Raw genomic sequence first — 20,940 nt, forward strand, 5'->3', positions numbered from 1 at the left:
AAGCATTTTCCTATGTACAAAACCCTATATTGCAGTTCGGTAACCTATTACCAAATCGCAAAATGGGTTAGCGATTTGGTATTAGGAAAGGGTGTGTTATGGGCGCCCCTTCCTAATAGCGACACTTAGTCCTATGTGCGAATGCTTTGCGACCGGAATGCAGTTGCCAAACGTTTGCCTTTTAACATCAATTTCAAGTTGGTGCTAACACATTTGCAAACGGGAAGGGTTCCCCAAGAGGCCCCTTTGGGAATGCATGCGAAAACATTTATGAAGAGCAGGCCGTGGTCCAGCGGGCCACTGCCTACTCTTAAAAAATAAAAACTGCAATGTTTCATTTTAAACACATCCCGTTTTCCTTTAAGGAAAACAGGCTGCATTTTCAAAAAATACTGCTTTATTTAAAAGCAATCACAGACATGGTGGTCTGCTGACCCCAGCAGGCCACCATCCCTGTGATTTTTCAATTCCCAGTGGGTTGTAAATTGAATCCTACCTCATTAACGTTAATGAGGGAGGTCTATTTGAGACCCACTGGGAATCGCAAAAGAAACTCAATGGAGCAACGTACATTTGGAATTGTGAGTTCCGAATTGCGACTTGCATGGAATCGCGAGCAGAAAAATTGCAATTCCCAACGTACGTACATGTGGTCCTTGGATATACAACAATGAAGACATATGATAAAATCTATCTAACAGAGTTGGCAATGGAGACAAGTCCTTGCTAATGCTTAGGTTACAAAAGTTCTGAATGTTAATGACTTTCAGATTTTAAATTTTTTGATTTTTGCGGATTGAAGAAACTGTGATTGAAAATACTTCCTTCTTTGTGCGAGGCACAGAAACAAACCTTACCAAAAAGAATGTTTTGATGGCTCTTTGTTGAAGAGTTGTATGAACAAGACGTCCATGGGTGCACAGAAATGAGACAGGCTTAAGAGTGATAGCTGCTCTAGCTGGGCAAGGGGGAAAGGGAAACAGAGCAACAATAAATCCTTCACATACCGTCTACTCTCCCTACTCAACACCAAAAGAAAGAAACTGGTAAAGATCCTCACATCCAGACTGACAGGAGTTCTCTGACCTGGTCCGTGCCGACCAAACCAACTTCCTGCCGCAGTGGTCCACAAGGCTTATGTTTGTAGATGGTTTTCATGACTCGACAAATAGAAGGCATATCTCACAGGGGTCGGGTTTGCACAGCCAAGATGGTGAGCGCACTGTGAAAGAGCTCCACCACTTATCCTCGCAGATCTGCCATTTTTCCTTCCTGCAGGGTGCCTTCCATCACTCCTATTTTGAACAGGTTAACGAGAGTTCATGCAGCCAATTACAGCCGCAACAAACTCTGACTCCTAGGCACCGCCCAGAAGAACGATAGTTGACAAACAACACTGAGGCCTAATGAGGCCTGCTGCCTGACTGCCAGCCATGCAGGATCCACGAGCTGTGGCAGCACTAATTCTTGGACCACCACTCAGCATGGGAGGTCCTGGCTCGGATGCATCCCCTGCTTCTAGTAATCTGCTGCGGGCCGCCGGACAGCCATGTAGGGGCCGCCGGCCTGTGAGCGTATGGGAACCCTGGGGCCTCGCCCCTGCATACTGCTGCGTGGACACTGGTAATGCCCGAGCTGCACATGCGATCATTATTGAAGCATCCACCCCCCATGCTTCTCCTATCGCGCAACAGACTGATCACAGCCCTGAGGCCTGGAGATCCTATGAGGCTGCATCGCTACCTGTGGGGGAATACCAAGAACTTTTCAACTGCCCTGCTAAATCCTGCTGCCCCAACAAACATATACATCAGTCACTGCAGCAGTGACCACTTTAAAGGCTGTCCTCAAGGGAGGTTTTCTCTGCAGGCCTTCATCTGCCTTGTTGCACCTCCCCAGCGGACACGCAATGCAATGAACCAAGTAAACTGGGACTCATTACCTGCCTCTGCTGTACCTACTGTTCGTCTCTGGCACACTGATCACTGGCAATCACTACTTTACCATTTCAGAGCCATGCTCCACACTGTGACCATGCGGCCCCTCAATTCCACACTGTGACCAGAACTTGTATTTCAAAGGTCCTGTAGCATGATATCCGAAACGGTAGCTCTGTTACTACTGCCCGCTGGCTTCGCTGGATGCCAAAGAATCTAGGCAATTGTCCCTCTATTGCTAACCACCATGAAAAAAGTGCTGTTATCTCAATCATTGTCTACTTTACCTGAACACTTGTAACGGCTGAAACCTCCACTGCGTGCCCTGACTGAGCCTACTGTTTTGAATCTGCCTCTCGCCTGTGATATTCATCTCCTCTGCTCAGCTTCTGCCCACTGAGGGGTTGCTCGTGCTGCCACACTCGTAGAGTTGATGAGCATCAGCAAGTGGGCCCCCTGGCAGATCCATTGACACACTGTAATCACATCAACTACACATGGATACAATCAGCCCACTACATATTGGTGCCCGTGGTGCATCCTCTCGCCCTTCAACAAACGCATAACGCAACCTGGACTCATAAGCAAAGTCCATCACCCAGATCCTTCTGCTTCCCTGGAGAGAAACTGGATTCCTTTCTGGAAGCAGTGGAAAAGCTCGGGACCTCACTGGTGAACATGCATACGTCCCTTAGAGGGCAAAACAGACAAAGTGGCAATCAACCTAACGCTATTGCATTCTGACCACCGCAAATTAGCTGAAAGAGTTGATAATGCTGAATAACTCCTCACTGAGCTCCATCCAAAGAGCGAGGCACTAGAATATTCGTAGCACTCCTTAAAAGACCGTATAAACATCCTGGAACAATGAGCACAGGATGGCGAAGGGGGTAGAGGGTCCAAACACTGTAACATATGTTGAAAAATGGATGTATGATCTGCTTACACCAATGCCACTCTCTCAGTTCTTCTCTGTAGAGGGTGCCCATCACGTCCCGGGGTGGATGCCACCTCCTGGCGCTAACACTTGGCCACTTCTGTTTTGGCAGTTACATTACTGCATCCTACGTGAAACACAGAAACTCAAAGACATGTTGTCCCTTCGCTCCCATGGCATTCACTGTTTGGTTTTCTTGATATGGTACACGGTCATGTTCTGTTCACATGCGATTTGCTCCCGCCAGTCTCCTCAGTTTATGGGCCATCCCACCCACTGGCCTTAAAACAGTCCAACGGTCGACGACCACTCAACGTGCCCTACCACACCGTGAGTATGACCCATGGTAATGTCATTACTTGGACCGTGAGGGGTATGCATACACCCTTGAGAAGATACTTAGTATTCTCCTATCTCAAATGACGGACTACTCACGTTGCACTGCTGCAGTTAAAGGCACCTCACATTAATTGAAGCCTCTAGACTGCAGGGCCACTGGAGAGGCCAGGTCTTCGCCACCAATTTCTCCTCCTATGCTGGGGGAGTGCAATACGTGTCAAGCCAGGTACTCCATTTGCTGCAGAATTCACTGTTGTAGACAAAGAGGGCCGTTGTGTACTTGTGAGGGGCTGCCTTGATGGATGTCATATCCTTCTAGGCTCAATATGTGCACAGAACACTGAGCAGCCTGTGTTTCTTCATAGTCTGTCTACGATATTGTCCTGTTGAAACGGACTACCATGGCTAAAAGGGGGAGATTTTAATTGTGTCCTTGGCACCACTCTCGCTAGATCCTTCCCTCCACTGCAGGGCACGCTCCAATGCACAGGGCATTACAAGAATGGCTCCAGCACTGGCAATTAGCCGACATCTGGCGTTCCCGAAATCCTGACTCACGGGTATATTCCTTTTTCTCCTCTCCCCACTAACTACACGTTTGCATTGACAGGATCCTAGGTTCAATTTCCTTACTCCCAACCATCTCTGCCACAAATTATTTAGGTCAAATCCATCCAGATGACAACCCTCAAACACTACAATTTGCATTGAGCAATTACCCTCTTTCTGTCCCCCGCTGACACCTGCAACCAGTGCTCTTGGAAGATCCACCCTTCCATACCTCTCTTAGGGGAGCGATCACAGCTTATTTCTCTAGCAACACTGACATGGCATCCACCAAATCAATAGACTGGGACGCTTTCAAAGTCACAATACTGGGACACTGCATGGGGACACAATGGTCCATGCGTAGGACACTGCACAAAGAAATCTCAGCACTTGAGCGTGCTCTCATACACCATGAATGCAGGGCCCAACAGAACTCTACAGCCTTGCCTTGACTCACAAGCGTTCGACAGGAGCATACCTCTCTGTTACAAAAGATTGCACAGCATAAATTATGCAGCCCACTGAGCCTGCCCACATGCAGAGGCAGATAGATCGGGCCAGCTCTTGGCATGGCTTATTAGACAAGCCCAACCCAGACAATCCATCGCTGCAACAAGATCAGCCAATAACATGATGTACTACAACCAAATGGAAACCTATGAGGAACTGACTAACCATTACAAGCAATTATTTCAATCAATATCATCTGCAAGCCCCCTGAATATTAGTTGCTTTCTTTCCATATCATCACTGCCACGCATCACACGGGCGCAGTGTGCTGATCTTGATTAGCCTATTACATAATTTGAAATCATGGATGCAATAGGATCGCTTTCCTCCAGTAAGGCTCAGGGCCCTGAAGGCCTGCCTGCTGAGTTTTACCAGACTTATGCACCTCCCCTTCCTCCTTGATTGCCCACACTATATGAAGAGGCTCTCTCCTACAACTGTCTTCCTTCCTCTCTGCGCCAAGCCCTGCTTATATCCCTCTAGAAACCTGACAAAGACCTCACTTTGCTGAGATCATGTAGACCACTGGCCCTACTTAACACAGATTACAAAGCCTTGGCTAAACTTCTTGTAGATTGTCTGGCGCCTCTAGTTCAGTCTCTGGTGCACCCAGACCAGAACGGGTTTATCTATTGACTGGTGTTATTTGTTTGAGCTCGTAATACTTCTCTAAATCTGCAGCGATTTTTTCATATCTTGACGTACTCTAGACGACATTGGCCAAATGCTGGTTGCTTGGTCCTAGACCTGGAGAAGGACTTTGATTAGCTAAAGTGGGCCTTCTTGTTCGAAACACTACTGCGCTATGGCAGCGCAAATCACTTTCTGCGACTGGTGCAACTACTGTACAACCAACCGTAGGTGCGAGATAAACTGGTACCATTGTGTTCGACTGCATCCACATACATTGCGGCACCAGGCAGGACTGCCCGATGTCTCTCCTTCTTTTCTCTCTAACAATTGAACCACTTGCAGCTACGACCCCGAATCAGGGTAGGCAATGGGGCATACCCCTGGAAGACAACATGCACATTATCTCCTTATTAGCTGATGACTTATTGCTCTATCTAAAAGACACACACGCCATACTCATCGCCGTAGCGCAGACTCTTGAACAATTTGCTTCCCTCTTGGGCTTTAAGGTCAAATGGACGAAATCTTGCTTATTCATCTTCTCGTCTGACATCCCTAATCAGTATTGCACCCTTAAAGACACCAGGGTCACTTGGCAAACACACACATTCCAGTATTTGGTGTACATATATACCACCATACATATATATATCGCTCACCAACAGACCTATTTGATGGCAACATAACACGGGCAGCTACATCCCTGAGAGTTCAGTTAGCCTTTTGGCGCACATTACCAATAACAGTGATGGGGCAAGTAGCCCTCCTAATAATGATAGTTTTACCCTGTTTCCTATACTACTTTGCTAATTTAACCATTTACATCCCAGCGACTTTCTTCAACTCATTTGAGCAGCATATATGGGAATTCAAATGGCACAAAACACATTGTAGGGTAGTTCTTGAAAAATGTTATTCACATGTCGACCAGGAAGAACTAGCAGTGCCTCACCTGGAATATTATCTTGCGGCTTAGATACAATTGGTAGCGAGATGGCTCGCTGGCCAACACTTAACGTAAACAGCCACAACACTACCTGTTCGGACCTTGCTCACAATCCTCCACTTGTTTCATCCATGCTTCAGAAAGAGGGCTCCTGCTTCTCTACTACTGAAAGTAGCTTATCGTTGTTACCGCAGATACCTCCACATCACACAATCCCAGAACCCTGTCGCACTGGCATTATTTCTCCTGGGCACCCCTAGAGGCACTAAATTCACCTAGGTGGCAGAACTGACCACATGACATGGTACTGGGATATACACGTTAGGTGACCTATACCACGAAGGTCTCCTTTCCCCATGCACATTGTTAATGGAAGAGGGCAGGTAGTTCCAACTGTATAATTCCTTACTGACCTTGTTACGAAGAAGCCTAGGGAGACATGACACAAGAAATTTCCAGACATCTCACGATTCAATACTTTCATGAGATGGGACCTGGTTGCCATCTGATACGTTGGTTTGCGGATTCACTGCAGAACCACACCGGCCTGCTATTAACAGCCCCTTCGCCAGCAATGGAAAAATTATTTGAATCACTCTTGCTCAAACAAAGAATGTGCAGCCTTGTTGGAGGGGCCAGCTCATGTACCAAGCAATACCCGATTCAGACTAATTCAGTTCTATATTGTTCACAGGGCTTATCTCACCCCACCAAAATCAACTGGTATTTTCACCGGGCAGATGCCACCTGCCCTCGCTGTCATCAAAATTATGCAGATCTACTTCACATTCTGTGGGCCTGCCCACAATTACTACACTACTAGCGGGGGAGTCACAACCCATTTGACTAGGTGCACTGATAGTCAGGATCTACATACAAGGGAGGTATGCCTCTTAGGTCTCTTACGCAGACAGAGAACAAAAGCAACTAACAGCTTTTTGGACCTCAGTTTCATTACGGCCAAACACCTCATTACCTGGAGGTGGAAATCACCCAAACTCCCGACACTGGTGGCTTGGATGAACTTGCTGCTTACATGGGCTGGGCAGAAAGCGTTGCACTGCACATAGAGGACACCCTAGGGCTTCGCCAATACCAAACAAACTCTTACTGGGACACAATCTTAACTGAACTTGAGAGTAACACACACACAGTTGAATAAATATAAGTATCTTGAAATACCACATACACTGCAGGGCAATTTCCCCGTAACACTAGAGTAGAGCACTTCACGTCTGAGAAGTCATCCATCCAGAAGCAATGAAGAAACTATTTCAGTTGACGACGTTATACATTCAGTGAGCTTGTGATGGATACCGGGACTTCTGGCGGGATACATCACAGTTGTTAACCCCATTTTCACTGTTTGCTTTAGTTATAATTGTTCAAATACTGAAAACGAAGATGTTTGTTAACAACATACTCCATTCCTTGAAAGAGTGGACCTATCTAATTGCCTACAGATTAACAACTCACTTATGCGTTTTTTTTCATTGTAAAACTGTTGCATGGTATTTGATATGACTTTGATGCATCACTGTTCTGCTTTTACGTTCTATTTATCTGCTATCCCCATTTAACAGTTAATGAGAAGCACTGTGTTTGTACTTTAACTATGTTTTGCACTCTATCCACATTGTTTTTTTGCTATATACTTGAAAAACTAATAAAACAGATTCAAACAAACTAAAGGCAGATCCTACCCCATAGGTGCTAATATCATTGTAAGCAAAAAAACGCATTTAATTCTATTGACTGGTGTTATTTGTTTGAGACCCTGAAATGCCTTGGCTTTGGCCCAAAGCTCTGCAGATGGGTGGCACTCCTGTGCAGGGCACCCACAGTAGTAGCAAAGGTCAATGGCGTGGCCACTTAGCCGTTAGCCGTTGGGGGAGGAACAAGGCAGTGCTGCCCGCTGTTGTCTCTCTTCTTCACCCAGTGCACAGAGCCACTGGTGTGGTGGGTGTGCAGCACAGAGGACATTCTGGTGTCCCCCCGGCTTCGGCAGAGCCGGATATATCACTGTATGTGGATGACACCCTGGTGTACTTGACTGATCTAGAATAGTCAGTTGTGGCACTGTTGTCGGTGGTTTGAACCTTTGAGATCTATATGGGGTTCCATGTCAACCACGATGAGTGTAACATTTTTCAGTTGGATTGTTGGGAGGGCAGGAATGCCACGTCATGGAGCCTCCTGACTGCGACGGCTTGATTTAGATATCCAGGTACTAAGATTACTTTGGACCACAGCAGTCTCTGGAGCGGACCATCTATTGGGTCGTAACATTTTAAACACACAAAACCAAAGACATTCATCAGAGTTATTTCAAGTAACTCATGCTCTAAGGTAACTATAACTCGAGCCCTCGCCATACACTGCTAATTACCCCACATATTGCGACACTGATGACATCTTTTATAACATCATTGAAAATACCAATCAAATATTTGCAGTAAAATGTTTGAGGGGAAAAGTGTGCATGGCAGGGGCGCGAGTTATAGTCACCTTAGGACATGAGTTATAGTTACTGGAAATAACTCTAACTGTTTAATTTCTATGGTTTTGTGTGTTTAAAATGTGAGCCTTACTATAACGTCCCTGTAACGTTTAGTGGAGCCAGACACACAGACAGAGACACACCCGCAGACACACATACAAACACACACACTGTATAACTTTGTACCTGTTTGATGAATGTGCATGAAACTTTGCAGACCTGCAGCCCCCGTTTCAGAAAGTTTTGCGCCGTATGGTCACGGGGGCGCAAAGAAAAATGGAGAGGTTTCCAAACAGGTTCAAATCCAATGCATTTTCCACAGACGCTTGTATTTCGCACAGCACAAAAAGTGTCAGCAGGATTTTTATGAAATTTGGCAGTACTAAATATTAACAGATGATTCCATAGAGTAAAGCAGGTAAGTAGAGTAAGTAAATCTTAAGTTATGAGGTTTTTCAACTTAGTCACATCTTGTGGCGTAATGTCACTAAAAGTAGAGCGGAAGAGTAAAAAAATAAACTATACTGCATATGTGAAGTTTCAGATTTACTACATGAGCAACTGAAAGACCCATTTATGGTCACATCCTAATGGAAACCTATACAAAATACTTAACAAATAAAATACATCTTAATCTACTTAAGTTTTATTTATGCGCTTTGTGGCTAACAAAATAAAAGTTGCCCAAAAAGCCCAACAAAACCCACCTTTCTAAGACATCCCTGTGCAACAAAATGAAAAAGTGCCCAGGCACTGAGCCACACAAAATACTATATGGAGGAAATGATTATTGGCCACATGGAAAAAAAATATATATACATTTTTTGTAACAAAAACGACTGGCGTTCATTCCCCATGGGCTTCACATGTAGCACAACCCTGCAAAAAAATTAATTAGTCTGCTATGTAAAGTTTCAGAATTACTACATGTACAATTAAAAGATACATTTATAGTTATATGACTGTATAAGCCAATAAACAAATACAATAGATAAAAAGAAAGAAGTCACATTAAAGCTAACTGCAACTCTGTAGTTATAGTTGGTATTCCCAAAGATAGGAATTCCTCGGTTATTACCTCCTTAATAACTTTCCACCCATTTGACGAATCACAGCAAAACTTTCTTGACCTATAGCACTGTCTACATTTTGAGATGATGTAAATTTTTGTGGTGAATCATTGAGGGGAGTGCAAAGATAAGAGGGGTCCCAAAACGCTCTGTTCCACCAATGCATTGTCCATAGAGTACTGTATTTGACGTAGCACAAAAACGTCTGAATGGATTTACATGAAATTGAGCAGGATTATACATTATGGTGCACAGATGATGCTTTTGAGTACTGCACTTAAGTAAGGTATCTTTTAAAGTTATAAGGCATTTAAACGTAGTAACTTCTGTCACCACTGTACTTTTTGTGAAACTACTGTGGTACTTGGATGTAAACGTATTTAAATATATATTATTAAAATATATAAATACATTTCCCTAATCATTACCATTTTAATAAAATGGTAACGGGTAGGAACTTACTACTTACCTATATCTAAGGCCCTAACACTGAACACAGACAAAGTTTAGTAAACAAATTATGGCTGGCTTTTTATTCTCAAGAAACAGCCATTACCCAATTATATACTGGCTTGTCATCGCCATGTACCATGGTATTCTGCAAATGTATCACAGTAAACCATGGCCCAAAATATAACTAAGGCCTAGCTGTAGAATTGGACTGCAGTACCCCTGTGTCACCCATGGTGTTGCATGGGCAGTGCAATACTTAAATTATATTTACAAAGGAACGCAAGGGTACCGTGCATGGCCCTGCGTTGATTGGTACGTCTAGAGAAATGCAAGGCAGCAATCTGCTGTTTTGTGTTACTCTGTACACCATAATTTACACTGCTGCTAAGGTTTGGATACATTCGTATGCCATGCAGCTGTACCCACTCCACTATACGCCACTCCATTCTATGCCTCTCCACTGTTTGAGACTCCACTCTATGGTATTACACTGTATACCACTCGACTCCACAACACTTCACTGTAGGCTATTCCTCTGTATGCCACTATACTGTATGTTACTCCACTCTACATCACTTTATTCTACACTATTCTATTGGACACCACTCAAATGTACGGCACTCCACTGTATGCTACGACACTAAACCCCAAGCCATTGTACACCACTTTAGTCTACACCACTCCATTACACGCCACTCTAAGGAACGCTACCCCACTATACACTATTACACTCTACACCACTCCTGTGTACAGCAACCCACTCCACGCTATGCTATTATACTGTACACAACTCCACTCTAAGTTAATACACTGTATGCAGCTCCACTCTACACCTCTTCAGTGTATGCCAATTCATTGTATGCCACTCCGCTAAACGCTACTCCAATATATGCTATCCATTCTAAGTCATTCCACTCTCTGATATTCCACTGTATACTACTTCACTCTACCCCCCTCCAGTCTGGGCCACTTCACTCCACCCCACTCCAATCTATGCTATTTCACTGGACACCACTACACTGTATGCTATGGCACTCTATCCCATTCGAGTGTACGCCAATCCAGTCTGCACTACTTCACTGTACGCTACTCCACTATACGCTATTTCAGTCTATGTCACTCTACTGTACCCCACTCTGCTCTATGTTATTCCACTGTATGTCACTCCACTATAAGCTAGTCTACTCTACACCACTACAGTGCACACCACTCCATGCTACGCTAGTCCACTGCATGCCACATCACTCTACGCCATTCCACAATAAGCACTGTATACTAATCCAGTCTACACCACTCCACTTTACGCACATCCACTTTTATATTCTACTCTATGCCACTCCACTGTTCTCTACCCTACGCTATTCCACTGTACACCACTCCATTCTGTACTATTAAACTGTACGCAACTTCAATCTTTGTCCGCTGCTACTATATGCTATTAGACTATACCTAACCCCACAATAAACCACTCCAGTCTAAACTCCTTCACTGTATACCACTCCACTGTACGCTACTACACTATTCACTATTACACTCTATGCTATTACACTCTATGCCACTCCACTCTACCCTATTCCACTTTGTCCGTCCACTATTAGCTACTCCACTCCAGTGTACTCTACCCCACTCTATATAACTCCAATCCACAACTCAACTTCACCCTATGCCACTCTACTCCACTCTATCCCTGTACACTCCACTGACCAAATTTGCACTAAACTCTATGCCCCTACACTGTATTGTACAACACTCTAATCCATTTTACAACAGTTTTGAACACTGTATGAAACAGCACTCCACACGCCACTCTAATTTATGACAGTTTCCTCAACTCGACATCAGTTCAATGACTGCCACCCCACTCTACGCTACTCCACTGTACACAACTTCACTCTACACTATTCCACTCTACGCCACTCCACTCTTCTACACTCCACTGTAGAGTATTCCAGTGTACGCTATTCCACTGTATGCTACTCCACTTTAAATTAATCCATTCTTACCAACTACAGTGTACCCCACTCCACTCTACAGCGCTCCATTGTATGACACTCTCCATATAACTCCACTCTATTAAAGTCTATCACAATTCATGGCACTCTATGACATTATACTCCACTCTATCCCCACACACTCCACTGTTCAACTCTATACTCCACTCAATGCCTGTATACTCCAATGTACAACAGTCTATTCAACTATATAACACTTTTGTATACAACACAGTACTCCACTCTTCTGTATGAGATCCCACTCCAATTTAGAACATTTTACTACCTATGACACTCCTGTACATTCCACGGCATGCCACTCCATTATACTTTAATCCACATTCGTTACACCACACCACTCTACTCCACTGCACTGCATGAGACTTTACTTCACTCTACAATACTACACAATAATCCACTCTATGCACCTCCACTGTTTCACACACCACTGTACTTTATACAACTCCACTCTACAACACTCTACTACACTTTACTCCGGTCTATACCCCTTGACTCCACTGTACAACACTTTACTTCACTCTACGATACTGTAGTCCACTATACTACACTGTAGGCAACTCTTTCTATGCCCCTGCACCTCACTTTACTCTGACACAGTACCCCTTTCTCTACTCCACTACACACAACTCCACTCTATGCCACTCTATGCCACTCAATGTCACTGTACTCTAGAACACTGTATTCCAATCAACTCTACCACACTCAACACTGTATTGTACACCACACAAATCAACTAGACTATATGCCACTCTACTGTAGTCTATATCATTTTCAAATACTGTACGACACCCCACTACACTCTACCGTACAAATCGGTACTCCAATTTATGACACTTTACTCGACTGTATGCTACACAACTCAACTTTACTGCACTCCATGCCACTATAGTCTAGAATATGCCAATCCACTTTATGACACTATAATAGACTCTACTACACTTTATGGCACGCTTCTATACTCTGCTCTATGCCACTCCACTGTCCAACACTCTACTGTACTATATGCATCTCCACTCTACAACACTGTACTACACTCTATGCCACTCTACTTTGAAGGTCTACGACACCCTGATCTATTGTTCAACACGCCATTCCACTACACAACTCGCTGGTCCAGTCCACGATACTTAACTCCACTATTTGAGGCACCATGCCACTTCACTATATAACACTTTACTACACTGTACGATATGCTACTACACTTTACTCAACTCCGCTTTATTTCAATCTACAATACTCCACTCTATTATAATAGACTTTACAACACTCTCCTCCATTGCACTGTATAGCACTACAAATAACTCTCCACTTGCAACACTGGATTCTAAGCTTTGAAATGTATTTTTGTTAAAAGTTTTAAAATAACATGGAAATTCAATGAAAAAAAACACAAAGGTTAAAGCTTTTATATAGTTAGTCAAGCTTTTTTCCCCCTATACAAACCAAGTTTAAACTGCACAGGCCTTAAAAATCCCAAAGTTATAGTTATATAGGTATAACTTTAATTTATTCACCACATTCAAATTACTTTAAGTAGTGGACTTCGTTACACACACTTTTCAGCTCACTAACCAGATAGCGAGTAGGCAGTTTTAGTTAAGACCAACTTTTCCCATAGGCAAAGCATATTTTGATTTGCTAATAACTTTGGCGCAGTTTGTTGAACCTTGAAGAAAATTTTCAAAACTGGTATACAAGGTAGTTCAGCTGCTGTCAGGAAGATTTCGAGGTTATTCGTCAAGTGGGTGCTGAGAAAAAAGGAGGTTCCATAACACTTTTTCCCCATGCAATGTGTATAGGGATTTTGCAATAAACGGATTTACACCAAATGCAGCACTGTGTTTTTATAATTTGGTGTAAATCTGCTCAATAGTTTGAGTAATTAAAGGAAATAAAATATAGCTATCTAGGAAGGTGGATCCTTCGCAGATCCACCCCTGGGGGTGTTCCTTCATTGATCCACCAAGGGATCCAAGGGAAAAGCAAGGCCCTGATTGGCTGGTCGCAACCTGAAAGGAAAGTTGCAGCCATCATTTTCTATCTTGCTTGGCACAGGGAGGGCAAAATAAAGTAGGAAAACAGATGAGGGGGTCAGGATTCAGTAATCCTGACCCCAAAGAAGTGGGAATGTATGTATATGTGTGTGTGTGTGTATATATATATATATATATATATATATATATATATATATATATATATATATATATATAGTTCTAACAAAGTCTTAATTTTGGCAACTGGGTATGGTTCGTAATTGAGAGAGACACACTTTTTTTTCATTTTTTTTTTTTTTAAATCAAAGTGTCTAGCGCGCAAGGGCTTTCGGCCTGTTGTAAGTACTGTGGGATTTTAACTATGTCCATGTCGCACCCATCACCTTCACTCGTTCGTAGTCTTGCCTTTCAAAAATTTATTGATGACATTGGTAAATGCTTTATGTTTGACCTGCCTTGGGGCTATTTTGTTACCGCCTTGCAGACTGACCCTGTTAACTGGATTACTGCACGAGTGCTGATATGTTTTACTGTAAGCTAACTACTTTTCTTCTTTTTTTATCTCTCCTTTGCACTCATGATGCTTTGAATCGGCTTGCACTGCTGTCACCAGCACATCCCACCTGTTGTCCCTGAATTTCCTGTTTGTGTCTGCCCATCCCCACCACCCCTCCCAGGTCAATGTTTGTTATTCTTTAAAAACTGTTAACTGCTTATCGATAATTGACAAAATTCTTCATAAATGTTAGTTTCTTTCAATGTTTTTGACGAGATCATGCCCAGGAACAAAGCGATCTTTTGTTAGTGGCCACCTTTTTAGTGCATTTGTGTATTAGTGACGAAACTTGTTTTTTAGGTCGAGCGCGTAAGTGCTCTGATGTATTGTAATCTATCTGCGGGCTTTTAACCACACTCACCGCATACCCATCACTATTACTCGTGTGTGTGCTTGCCTTTCAAAAATCCTTTGTTATCGTTGGTAAATACTTTACATTTGTCCCTCCTTGAGGTGGTTTTGTTACCGCCTTAGCCATCAACCCTGTTACATGAATAATTGCACGATTGCCGATAGTTTTTTCCTTTTGTGTCTCTCCTTCGCGCTCATACTCATGGCGGCTGTGGTGCATTGAATTAGCTCGCTTATGTCAACTGTTTTACTTTTTATTTTCAATTTATGTGGCAAGAACAGTCCAGTTAGGAACTTACAACGCTAATAGCTCTAATCGTGCAAGCGTGAGACCCCACTGCATTTCAAATGCTTGTATTTTGGTAAATTTGAATAGAGTTTCCTCTTACAAAGAAGTACCATTAGAAAAGCACCAAAGATACTTTGCACCGACGTAGCAGACATTAGCAGGTGACCAATGTAGTTTAGATTTATTTCTATGGGTTGCTTTCTCTAGTTACCTGGAAAGCAGAGCCATGAAGCTGTGCAGTTAGGCTCTTATCATGGAATGCGTGCATGTGCCCCACAAAAGTTCATACATAGTTTGAGAAAAACGCTCTGCTTTGCTTCTAAAATACCACAAGAATACCAAGTATGCCGATAAACTGCTGGGTGCAAGAGAGAAATTCGGTGGAAACTATGGCATGAAATCACCACCAGGCCATGCAAATCCACGTCTGCTAGGGCACCCCTCAAAATCGATCAATGTGTTTAAGAAGTGCGAGCTTGCATTTTGATGACAATACTTTACTGCAAGTACTGAACAAAATCAAAATAGTAGAGGTCAGAAAGGGATAGAAAATGGGCTTGGGCACCGAAATCAGTAATAGCGAACCAGGTATCTAAAAATGTGACATCTATGTCCCCCCCCCCCCACCCCCCCACCCCCACCCCCACCAGCGAATCAGGTGGGTAAAAAAAGTGTTTCCCATTTGCAAATCAGAGCAGATCTGAGCTTGTAAAGAGAAGCTGTCTTGGTGTTTTGCAATGTATTAGATACTGTGTATGTTTGTACTTGCTGCAGGCAACACTTGTGGTGACGGGGGAATCGACATAAAAAACTGGCCTACCAGACATTAAAACAGGCCTACGTACCTTGGGCATCAATCCACCAAAAATGCCAGGGGTGGCAGAAGTAACATCACATGCCATTTGACCTTTACCTTGACTCACACTAACATGCTTATGTTTACGCACACAGTCACACACTCTTTCACACTTAAGCAGTCACCCACAAGCACACATACAACATACATATAAAGAAATTTTTTACTTATCTTAGCAGCTAGATAGTGTCATATTCCAGCTAATTGTATTCCATTTTTATTACACTAATAGTGAATAATAGTATTCACTATTTGTGTAATCAAAAATATTGAAAGAAAACTAGGTCCGGGCGGAGTTTGCGGAGTTCCACGAAGTGATCAAAAAACTTCACTGCGCTACGTGGAGTTCTGCAAGCGGCGGAGTGTGTAGGGTCACGCCGTTCACGCAGATTTTTAGCAATGGGTGTTTGTCCCGTGATGAAAAATCAGCATGAAAGGCACCACGCGCAGCGTAAGAGGGTGCTGCTTTTTTTCTGCCACTTGAGTAGTTTTCCTACTGAAGCAACACTTCCATCAAAGTGAACGGAAGGTTTCTCAACGTGAGCAGTAGCTACCATCCGTGACCGCCTGTGTTGAGAAATCTCGCTGGGAGGTGGTCTGAGTAAGATTTTCTTTGCTTGCGCTCGCCAACTTAATGTTGAGCGCGAATGAGGGAAAAAAAACTCCACTAGAAAGAGTTTTCCAGAACTCCACGCTCTAAGCGGAGTGGGAAAAACCCACAAATTCTGTGAGCGGAGTTCACTGCCCACCCCTACAGAAAACCAGGAAAGGGCAACCCCTACCGGCTTCCTGGACAAGCTACCCCTCTGTTCCAGGCACTGATTTTGCCCTCTCTGAGGCCGGTGTTGCAAAGACAGTGCCAGAGGTCGCAAGGGGCAAGCCAGAGGTCGCAGCTGCGACCCCTGATAACCTATAAATGACGTCCATGCCGTGGAACCCTAAAACATGGGCCCACAATGCCCTGTTGGCCTGGCCTTCTGACACTGCCAGATTGCCCTTTAGGCCAGTCCGACCATGGGTATAATAAATGTGAATGTGATTTATGATGTCAGCCATGCTCCCAGGTTTAATTTCACGCACAACACGAACTCAGATACAGCCCTAGCAGCAAAGACTCACGGACCAGCGAATTTATGTTGCTCCATGTTGTTCTGGGAAGTGTCCATTAGTACAGAAGAAGGCATGCACTAGCACAAATAAACCTTCATAAAATGGGAAGCATAATAGTGTAAGGGGATACGAGTTAAACCGGTTGCATAACTAAACAGTGCACTATAAAAACAAAGCACAGTGTACACAATAGTCAGAGGCACATATGCAATAACTGAAAATGTTGTCCCTGCAGACCAGACCATGAAAGAGTGTCCGAGCCTTTTCCAACATAACGTGCCCAAAAAGATGTCTACTGAAGCATTTAAAATCACCAAAACCAAAGAGCGAGTGTAAAATAAAATGTGACTCGACACGCACCCTGTGATAAGAGCTAGCGCTAGCAGGTTGTACACCATGCACAATTACAGATGTGGATAATTTCAAATGTAATTTCGGCTTTTTGGAGAAACAAATGTCCCTACCCTGTTGACAAAAGCATGCATATGCCACCAATGCGCATTGAACTGTTCAAAGCAACATAAACAATATGCTCTTCAGTCCCGCAGGCAGTGCAGCCACTTCCAACATCAAAATGTCTGGCAAACATGCTGGTAGCCTGGACACAGCACGCTAGTGTTGTGCAAGGGAAACTAACAAGGGACACTCATCACCTAGCACGTTTCCCTGAATCGCAAATAACAAGTAGCATACAGCCAAACATCAACGCTGTACATAAGACAAGAAATAACTACAAAAGTAACATTACTCTAGTCCTGGATGATGACACCCAGAGCCAGCATGCAGTGTGTAAAGCCCCAAACCCATTGACTGCAGTGCGCAGCACCACATGCGAAGCTGCAGCATTAATCAAGTAAAAAAAGTGCCAAGAGAACAGGATGGATCTTCAGTTAACCCATTTTGACAAATTCAGTAGAAGCCAAACATCTGAGTCGCCAAATCAGAGATTTCCATAGATTTTCTTTAATATCAGCTTTCTAGATTCATATTTTTCTTAAACTTACAGGTGTCCCGAATTTTGTTCTTGTATACATCTGTGTGTGCTTCCTTGCCCTCCTATATGCAGACAGGAACAAAGCTCCTGCAAATAACGTTGATGCTCTCCCCTCCCTTTTGCTCGCAGAATTAAAAAACATAAACCAGTCCGGCTCAACCTTGCACCTCATTTATTTTCCATTGTAAGTTTTTTATTGTGCGGTGTTTGCCAGTGCTGAGCAACAAAACTCTTTACAGGGGACTTGGACCAACGGGTCTCGTGATATAAAGTACCATAATGTAGAACACCGGGAAATAAAAGTAGTAACTATTTTGTAGAGCTGTGAAACATAATTTTGGTAGCCTGGGAAGGCTGTGCAGTCCACAAGGTGAGCATATTTTATTGCATGATACATTAAAATGCAAGATGGTCATCCTTGAGTACTCACACTAGACTGGGGGGAGACCCCAAAGTAGTAACCTCTCCCACCATCCAATGTCTTTTTAAACTCTCTCATGGCTGGAACATTTGTTTTACAGCTGGAAGTAGTTTGTGATTTAAGGGCCTTGTTTGTAATAGTATTGCAATAGGCCTGCTAGGTCTGAAAAATTGGAAGGTAATATGTTCTCTAGGGGTGACATCTATAATTACACTGCATTACTTTCTGCCATTCTGTTTTCATGTTGTTATGCCCTCTAGGGGCTGACTATATGGTTCCATAACCATGTTTGTTACAAATTACATTTTTATTATGGTGCCTTCGAAGGGTTGTTCTGAGCATTACAATCAAGACACTGCAATATTCGCTGCCCCATAATGCTTGGCAGGCATTTCTTTTTCAAAACATGTTTGTCCATACCTCAGCCTGTGGAGGCCCTACGACAATGGGACACCACCAAACCGCACAATGCGTTCTGTCTAGGTCATCCCTGGGCACCCATACTAGGTTGGGGGACCCCAAAATAGTAACCTCTCCCACTATCCAATGGCTTTTTAAGCTGTCTCATGGCTAGAACTTTTGTTTTACAGCTGGAAGTAGTTTGTGTTTCAAGGGCCTTGTTTCTAATAGTATTGCAGTAGGTTTGCTAGGTCTGAAAATGTGGAAGGTACTAAAGGTACTACGCTCTCTAGGGGTTACATCTATGAATAAACTGCATTACTTTCTGCAATTCTGTTTTCATGTTGTTATGCCCTCTAGGGGCTTACTATATAGTTACATAACCATGTTTCTTACAGATGCTATTTTTATTATGGTGTCCTGTAGCAGCTGTTCTGAACATTACAGTCAAGATACAGCAATATTTGGTGAACTCAGAAACCTGCCCCATAATTGTTTGCAGGGCATTTCTTTTTCAAAACATTTTTGCCCATAACGCAGCCTTTGGTGGCCCTATGACAATAGGACCATCATCAAACCATTCAGCACAACACACTCTGTCTAGGTCATCTGCGGGTCCCCACACTAGGTTGGGAGGGACCCCAAAATGATATTATAAAAAAATATAATAAATAATGGCAATATTTTCATTTTGCGCTGCAGATAGAGGAAGGAGGTAAATGGCAGTGCTTTAGTTATATGCAGGGCCACTGGAATTATGTGGCAGAGAGGACTAAATTATGCAGCAGGGTTGACCAATTTATGTGGCAAAAAAAGTGTAGTTATGCATTTACAATGCCTATAGTTCCAGCTTAAGCAAATGCAAGACCTAATGCATTGCAAATTCTTGTCTTCATTATTTTGAAGAGGGTTCCGGGATCTCACTGAGCATGCAGGACATTTTCTAGAACTCAACAAATGAAAGGATCCTCTGACAGAGAATTTAAAAGGTAAAACGTGTACGTACTACAGGATGCTGAAACTAGTACCATTACAAAAGAAAGACTAGGTATAAAAAAATATTTTAAAAAATAAATGCACGGGAAGTACAACTGCTATATGGATCAGACTAAGCAACTGCATTAATTCAGAAAATGGTGTTACCTGTGCCAACTGCTTCCAGCGACTGACTTCTGATTCAAGTCTTGACACTTGATTAGACAATTTGTTTATTTCTTGTTGAGACCAAATGACATCTCCGAAATCCATGTTATCCGACTGGAAATCTGATGCATGATGGTGCATGGCGCTAAAGGTAGCTATGGGTGTGCCTGGAGAAGAGGTACCAGATGTTCCTAGCTGTGCTGCTGACTGCAGTGTTTGAAGTTGATCTTGCACTGCAATTTGCCGACTTTTAAGATGGCTGATCTCCACCTACAGATGCAAAGAAAGATAAAGTATAAAAGCACATTCTGGAAATTAGCAATTTTATGTCAGGACCGCAGATGAGGATTATGCATGACTTTCTCACATTTATTTAATCAGCATTCATTAGCAAAATAGGAGTTAACAGGACAAAATCATCCAGGACTACAACTTCCTTGTGTACGATGTCGCAATACCATTCAACCAATCATAAACCTATTGTAACAGTCTCTCCAGTTACTTAATGCACAAAAAGACAAAACCTTCCTCTTTCTTCGCTGCCCAGCAGCCAGATAAATGTTTTTCTCTTTGGGCATTACGTGGGGAGACCTAATACCACTGACGATGCGGGGTCATAGCCAGCAGCCCAGTGCATGAGCACAACCCAGATATAATCTCTGCATCCACACAAAAGTCTCCTCCACTACTCTCCCCACAGCTCCCTCTACAACTCTTGGGTAAAGTGCATACTGGGTGATTCCTTCGAGCCTTTTCACAGGTTTTAAGTACACCCTTGGAATCCTCACTGCAGACCTCAGCAGCAATTAATGTAAGCTTGTGGCATTCACAAAGCATTTGCTCAGAGTAGGTGTTGATGTATGGTACAGCACTCAAGAGTCTACATTCTAACTATCGGTGGCACACTACCATAACTCAGAGCCCAGACAGGAGACGTCAGA

The 20,940-nt window shown here is 43.3% G+C and overlaps 1 protein-coding gene across 1 annotated transcript in view; it reads right to left on the reverse strand.

Moving 5' to 3' along the window:
- TRIP11 (thyroid hormone receptor interactor 11) overlaps positions 1 to 20,940 on the reverse strand; it is a 354,044-nt gene that overhangs the window by 255,070 nt on the left and 78,034 nt on the right. The window contains exon 4 of the mRNA XM_069208196.1: positions 20,000 to 20,269. Coding sequence (XP_069064297.1) covers positions 20,000 to 20,269 — 270 coding nt within the window. The remainder of the gene's footprint in view (positions 1 to 19,999; positions 20,270 to 20,940) is intronic.

This window comes from Pleurodeles waltl, chromosome 9, assembly GCF_031143425.1.
Source record: "Pleurodeles waltl isolate 20211129_DDA chromosome 9, aPleWal1.hap1.20221129, whole genome shotgun sequence".
NCBI lineage: Eukaryota > Metazoa > Chordata > Amphibia > Caudata > Salamandridae > Pleurodeles > Pleurodeles waltl.